The sequence below is a fragment of the Leptosomus discolor genome, chromosome 21, assembly GCF_034619465.1.
Source record: "Leptosomus discolor isolate bLepDis1 chromosome 21, bLepDis1.hap2, whole genome shotgun sequence".
Classification (NCBI taxonomy): Eukaryota; Metazoa; Chordata; class Aves; order Leptosomiformes; family Leptosomidae; genus Leptosomus; species Leptosomus discolor.
Window position 1 is genome coordinate 7,350,245 of NC_141411.1, and position 7,528 is coordinate 7,357,772.

General features: G+C 52.1%; 1 protein-coding gene across 1 annotated transcript in view; it reads right to left on the reverse strand.

The window, feature by feature from the left end:
• The window catches only part of LGR6 (leucine rich repeat containing G protein-coupled receptor 6), a 148,600-nt gene extending 144,723 nt beyond the window's left edge, over window positions 1-3,877 (reverse strand). Inside the window, exon 1 of the mRNA XM_009948094.2 lies at window positions 3,513-3,877. Coding sequence (XP_009946396.2) covers window positions 3,513-3,877 — 365 coding nt within the window. The remainder of the gene's footprint in view (window positions 1-3,512) is intronic.
• Between the last annotated feature and the right edge of the window lie 3,651 nt (window positions 3,878-7,528).

A 7,528-nucleotide genomic window follows, 5' to 3' on the forward strand; every position in this document is an offset into this window, starting at 1 on the left:
TCATCCTCCCTGCCCATTTTGCCAGCTCCAGTCTCCTTCTGCACTCTCAGCTTGCTGCTGTCCTCTCCAGAGACCCCCCATCAGCTCCAGCCCATCTCTTTTGCCGGTCCCAAAAGTAACTCTCCTACCTACGGTGCTGGCTGTGGAAGACAGACACATGATATTTGACACAGTGCTGTCAGGACTTACTGGCATATCAGCTAAAGGTTACACCTGCTCTCTGAATAGCTCAATTCTTTTGAGTTGATACAGACCCTAGGGTCTCTAGATGTAGCTGAATCAGAGAGGATGTGCTGACTTTTAGTGTTTCATGGCTGGACTCTAAGGCCAGGCTAAGACACAGTTCACATCCCAAACACGTCACACACTAAGAAGCTCTTCGTCAGCCCTCATGTGATGATCCAGGCACAGTGGTCTGTGCTGCTCCAGAGAAATGGGCTGTTTGTGCCAGTATGAGCCCTGATCGTGTTCAGGCTGCCTGCAGGAACAATGCAGACAGCAGGGGCCTGTCACCTAACAGGGACAACCCCCAGCTGTGCTGGCTGCCTCGGCAGTCTCCAGGGCTGCCAACAAGACACCAGCATGTCTAAGTGCCTACTGGAGAGGCACCCCTGGGAAGAGGTGACTTGCTTCTCGCCCATCTCCCTGACCACAGCTGCAAGCTCACCAATGATGCCTCCATTGGAAAAGCTTGGTTTTGGATAGGTGGGATCAGGTTCCAGTTCAGGGGGTGTGAGAGTGAGCAAGGACAGGGTTCTTGGAGAGAGTGGAGGCACACTGTTGTCAGGATGGGGCATGAATGTGAGCTCGTTAGCGGTGAGGCAGTGTCTAATCAGGTTATTACAAGGTTCCTTTATTGTGCACCTGAGGGAGTCTTGCTGTTCACAGAAAGGAGTACCAGAAATTTGCTTAGAAGACAGGGCACGGAGCAAAGGAGCTGGAAAGTTTTGGGAGCAGCTGCACTTCAGCTCCATGCTCCTCGTTGCCATGACAGGGCTTGCTTCTCAGCACTTGCAGCTCTCCAAAAAAATCTAGGCATTTCTTTACATATCTGAATGTGGATTTAAAGCCTGAATTTATATGAAGAGCTTAGATCTCTCTAGAATATCCAGACTTTTTACAAAATTTATGCTGATTTTCTCTGAAAAACCAGCCTTGACTGCACACTTTATAACAGAGAAACCAACCTTGCGTGACTTGCTGAAGGTAGCCCAAGATGGTAGTGACAGAAACAGGGAGAAAACCCAGCTCTCCAGTCCTCTTCCAATAATTCCCATTTCATCCTGCTTTCCCACCTCTGTTACATCGTATTTGTTAACTCACTGGCAGTGTGTAACAGTTAGGCAGCAAACGTGCTGTTTTGCGTCAAACAGCTCCAGCCCTAGGGGGAGGAGGAAAACTCTGGACCCTCCGACACCCCCCTGGCTCGACCCCATGCATTTTGCACCCGAGGGGTCCCTCCAGCCCGGCTTTTCCTGCACGGCGATGGGCCGGGGTGATGGCATCGCCAGTTCATCCCCGGCAAACGGCTGTCGTTGGCGCCACCGTGCGAGGGGAGCCGGCGGGTGGAGCAGCCCACGGGAGAGAGCGGAGCCGCGGCTGAAGGACGGGACACGCTCCCAAAGCAGCGACTGCTGCGGGGATGTCCCGAAGACCGGGTCCCAGCGAAACCCAGAGCTCTGCCAGAAGCAGCCGCAGAGTCACCTGCCACACCAAGCCAAGAGCACCTTTAAGCACCCGCCTGCTGGGGATCATGCCCAAGGGATCCGCAGCCCAAGGCTCTGTGTCCCTGCTTCGACCACCGTGGTCAGGGTAAATGCGGCAATGAGAACCGTTTCGCATCGAGATGTCCCTTGGTTCATGCAGAGGAGCTCTCTGCATCTCCCTGCCCAAGGGACAGCTCTGCAGAGATGACAGGCAGCATGTTCTCTGCAGAGCTGGAGCCACGGGTGCCCTGTCTTGCAATGGCTGCAAAGGTGGCGTGTGTACCTGACAGGGCTGCCGCTTGTCCTCGCAGGAGCACCAGTGCTGCAAAGCTCTGCAGCCTCACACATTCACAGCCCACATGTTTATAACCACCTCCATCTAGACATGCCCACGAGCTGGAGTGACTTCTCACTCATAGGCAGTTGGTTCCAAACTTAGCCCCAGAGTGTGTGCAGAAGGGATAGCTCTGTACAGGACACACCTCATGTGACAAGTGCTCTGTGGTTCCTTTTTGCAGGGAAATACAGCTTGCATTACACATTTCTCTCATCTTTCATGCTCTCCAGTAAAAATTGTCCTTTCCTATCATATTTCTTTCTCAGCTGACCCAATACAGCTCTGGCCATCCAATGGTTGGCACAAGACAAAGCAATGCAATCCTCCGGCAAGCAGTGTGAGCAGAGAAGCTCTTATCCAGCTGTGGCAGCTTTAACCTGGCTTTGCAAAGCCCTTTCTGAATGGGTTAGGGTTCTTAGCTTTAACAGTTGAGTAACTGCATTTCAGGACAACTCAGGAAGACCAGAAAACCAGCAATGTGCTCTGTGTGCCACCCCTGGACACCCCCTTTCGGCACGATGAGCACAAAGCGAACGTCCACGGAACTGCCTGGAGGCTACTCGTTGTCCTCAAAAATTGCGGTACACACGGCTTCCCTTGGCAGTGACTTAGCTGCATCCCTAGCTGGGAAAGCCGAGGTCATTGCCAGCCTATCTCCTGCACAGCTGAAGTTGGTGGCTGCAGCACTTTTTGCGAATAAACAGGCCAAGCATCTTCTCCAGTGCATGCCAGGGTCAGCTTGTCTCCTTGAGAGAGATGTTTTCTCTCCTGGTCAAACCCTGAGTCCCTTGCTCACCTCAGGGACATCACTAGTCAAATGGCACCACTGAGACCATTTCTGGGTCTAGAAAGGAACCCACTGGTCTCCGTGGCAGTTTAACCCTTTGGGGTATTAATACCAGAAAGGATGGGAAACATTCAGATAATTAAGAACTTTAAAATAAATCTAACACCCCCCCCCCCACCACCAACCTACCAAAGCCCTCACACCTCTTATAAGACTTTAATATTGATTTTAAAGGAGCAACTTGGACACTGCTGGTGGCCAGCTCAACCCAAACCCTCAAAAGCCAAGCGTTATCACAGCTATTGAAATGTTTGACAGAAGGATCCCAGAGCAGTTTGCACTAATTGCTCAGTATAAATATTCCATTATGTTCTCAGACAATCAGAATCTACACAGCAAATCAGCTTCTCTGATCCACTGTAATCAAGAAGCAAAGCATGCATAACATCGCAATATAAACAGTGTTCGCAGAGGGGCACAGGGAGGAGGGGGAGCTGGCTTAGCTTGGCAGGTCCTGCAGTAATAGCTGCCTTTTTTGCTGTTGTTCTGTTTTGTTTCTAATTTCCAGAGGAAAACTAATTTCAGGAAAATATGGCACAAACTTCCAAGCTGGAGGACAGCTGCAGCTGACGAAGGGGTCCAGAGAAAGCGTGGCAAAAGAAATGGTAAGGGTTGTACTTACAGGTAAGCTGTGAGAGGGCTCAGGTTGGCAGGGACCTCCGAAAGCCCCAGCTCAGAGCAATCCACCGAGAGCATGATGCCATCCTCTTCGCAGTGGCACTGGGGTGGGCATGAAGGTGCAGTGCCTTGCTCTGCAAGCACCGCCTGGAAGCGGACAGAGGAGGCCAGAAGAATGCCCCAGAAGAAGAGCTTGTCCATCCTCGCCTTGGCTGCAGCCACGGGGACTGTGTGAGGTGCCGCCGGCTCGCTCCAACCCCGAGGCTCAGCGGGATGGAGGGGAGCGATCCCGCCGCCTCGCCCACAGCGGGCAGGGTACCTCCTGCAGGTCGGAGTGTGGTAAGGATGCAGCCAGGGAAGGGAAGGCATTGTTGAATGATCTTGGTTATTGGGTTTCAAGGGCTGGGCAGGGGCGTGAGACACTCGAATGGGAGGAGTTAAACTTTCTACTCTTTCCCTCTCTCTCTCTCTCCTAGAGTTGGCAGGAATTTCATTCAAAGGGAAGAAAGGGGGGGGGGGGGGGGGAGAAACCTCAACAAATAAAGACCTGTTCATAGCTGCGGGACCTGTGCTTGTTTTGTAACAGTGTTTTTGTGAGATAGCAGGGCAGGGGAAGGCAAAGCTGGCTCCGGCAGGGCAAAAGAGTATAAATAGGGAGGCAGGAGTACCCAACCGGCACTTCAAGGGCTCCAGACTTTGGGACGCTGAAATATAACCCCAGATAAAGGACTCTGTGTGTCTGTGCTGGCTGCTAAACCCAGCTGCAACTGGAAAGTCAGGGTGTAGCTGGGGAGAAGGTAGCAAGGAGCTCACACCGAGCTGTTTGCTGGGAGTGACTGTGCCCAGGGCTGTAGGTCTGTCTGTCCTGTGGTCTGACCTTCACTCACAAGCAGTCCCATTGCTGCTCCCCGTGCTGGGGGGGAGGTGCAGGGGGATGGAGCAGCAGTGGCATGGTGCTGATCTAGGTGGGGGACCTCTCCAGAGATCTCCCCGTGACGGTGGGACATGGTGATATTGCAGCCGCGCTGCTTGCTATAGTTTTGCCCAGATCGAGGTCAGGGCCGTGGGTGGGCTGTGCTTGCAGGAGCTGCACAGCACTGATGTCAGGAGCAGGTGGCTGGTTTGCTCCAAGAGCTCTTTCCAACCTTGGGTAAAGCAGGCAGATGTCAAAGTAGAGGAACAGGCCACTGAGTGGGGGCTTGAAGCCATGTCATCTGGAGCTCCATCATGCAGAAGGGAGAAGGTCTGGCTTAGCAGAGGGGTACTGCCTGTGCCAGCCCAGCCCAGGGCCTTGGGGTGTCCTGAAACATGTGGGATGTGCATCAGAACAGGATTTTTTACTGCTTGGGTGTCTAGGAGCTATCGAGTTCTGGGACAGCAGAAGCACCTGCTTAGAAAAGGGCATTGGATCTGCAGCGGGAGAAGGCTGCAAAGGCCAGCTCTGTGTGGTCCCTCTGCTCCTCCCTCCTGATTTCAGCCTGTTCAGGGTCACCGTGATGCCCCTGACTGGGGTGATTACTGTCCATGGCAGTGGGTTCAGTGTTAGGAGCTGAGTCTGGTCCCACAGGTTGAACCATGCTGCGACTCTCTCTATAGGGCCAAGTATCGTCTGTAACAGTGACGGCAGCTGAACACGGGTGTCTTACACTGAAGAAAGACAATGGACCACTGGACTTCCATTAGACCTGGTGTATTCCTCCCTCTGCCTCCCCTCCAGCTGTGGTTGGAGGAAGTGAATGGGCCAGAGAAAGAAGTGCCCAGGTTTGGACGGCTGCAAACTGCACCCATGAAGTCACTCCTCTGGCTGTGGCCACACCACGGCAAAGTGACACATGGCTGAAGCACAGAATGAGAGATCATTTTCATGGCCCCTCTTCCTCTGAATCTGCTTTTCCTTCCAGGAAAAGAGTTTCCTAATTGATAACCCCATTATCTCAGGATAAAAGAGGTAGGAGAGATATCTGGGGTCAGGAAGGGGAGCCTGCAAAGTGGGAGACTTAAAAAGTTCCAGCTAACCCAGGGCTGGGGTGCCTTGAGGCCATTGCGTGGGTATCTCCTCTGAAAAAAACTGCTCAAGGTCAAAATCAGGTTTTGGGGCTGATGCAGAGACTCTGGCTGAGGGCTCCTGGCCTGGGTGATGCAGGACCTGAAACTATTCTGTTTGCAAAGTCCGTTCAGATCCTGCAGTTTCAGGACTGAATCCCTATCACTGCTGAAGTGGGTAGAAACTTTTTCACCAAGTGCAGAGGAGTGAGGATTCTGGTCTGGGAGCAGGAACTGATTTAATTGGAGTTAAGCCCCTTCCATCATGAGCAATTCTGAAGATGTCATTAATTAAACATTTTTAATGTGTTCTGACAGCTCCAAATGTAAAACACTGCTTGGTGGGGAGATAGGAAGCCTTCCTTGGAGAGAGGATTCCTCCTCGGGTTCCTTGACAATCTTCCCCTCCAGCTCTGCAATGGGACTTTAGCATGGCCTGAAATGGCTGGATTTGCTCTGACAGAAGCCAGGAATTTGGTGTCAGTCTGGAGAAAGTGTCAGGCCTATAACTCTACTCCTGGCTGCAGCTTCATCTTTTATCTATGATTTTCCCGTCCCTCTCTCCAGCCTGAGCAGCCAGACACCAACCGCATTGCGAGCTCCTGACGATTTCTCGCTTAGTGAATTCTCCTTGGGGATCCAGGGCTCTGGCTGAGCACACTATTAATAGAGCTCTTAAAAAAAAATTGCACTGAAGAGATTCCTATTGAAAACTCTTATTCTGCTGAAATAGAGCCATTTCCTCAGGAAGGCATTGACTGCAATGACATTTTTCACATTGTTTTTGGAGCAACACAGCCTGAAGTTGGAGGGGTTTGGTCTCTGTGTCTCACTTTGCTTTGACTTTTCTGTTTGCTTTTTATTCCAGCTCAGCTGTGGTGTTTCAATTCCATGTCTCATTTCTTTGAGACCTGATAATAGATGTCAATATTCAAAGCATTCACTTATTCCAGCGTGTCGCTCAGCTCCTGGCAAAACCGAGAGTCTGGACATCAAGTCTTTTGGACCAGAGAGCTTTGATGTTTCCACGGTAAACCTGGAATTTCTGAATAAGTCCCTCTGGGGTGGAAGTGTCACTTTTCAGCCAGGTCTCACTGAAACTACATTCACTATGAGTAGTGTGGGCTGCACCATGCCCTTATTAAAGGCACTGGGAGCTCCAGACCCAGCTCGCTCCTGTTAACGTGAGTGGATGTTTTTCTGCAAGGCTCACGCATGTTTGTGTGTTGGCCTCTAGCGGCAGGCTGCGGTTTGGGGGGATGAGAAGAGCACTGCTCCACAGCAAGCTGAACAGCACTTTCTGCTCACCTGAGCTGCTCACCTGCTGCAGCTGTGCCAGCCGGGCTCCCCAGCACGCTCTGCTGCACCCCCCAGTCACAGAGACCTGCTTTTGAAGGATGGGGCTGAGGCTCCAGGACCAAACACCGGGGGTTTGCGACTGAGCGTTACATCTTGGCATGTGGTACCTCTGGGTGGCAGGTGACATTCCAGGTGGTATTTCTCCTTCTGCCTCCACACTGTATTGCTACAGCTTGCTTAAAAGCAGGAAAAAAAAAACTTGGGAAAATTTAGAGTACAGCCTAAGTGGGGAACAAGGTCCATCTCGTGTGAGCTGCTGCAAGCTCAGTTACTGCCTCAGCTCGTCAGGGGCACCCAAGAGGCAGAGGCAGTGGGAAAGGGCTGTGTTATTCATGCCAGCACAACATGCTCGACGTGGTCTGGCTCTGGATCTCAGCCTTGGACCTGAGGAAAGCTGGGACTCCAGGTGCCAGCACTGGCCAGATCCTCTCTGTGGACCAGAAATGAAATGACCAACAAGATTTGGACTGCGGCTGGTAAGGCTTTTCAGAGCTGTTGGAGTTTAAAGGCTGACAAAGTTGTTGCGGAGGTATAGCTGGGGCAGGGCTGCAGCTATTACAACAGGCGCTGACGTCCCCTCCCGCAGGGCCAAAATGACCCTGTGGGCCTGGACAGGAC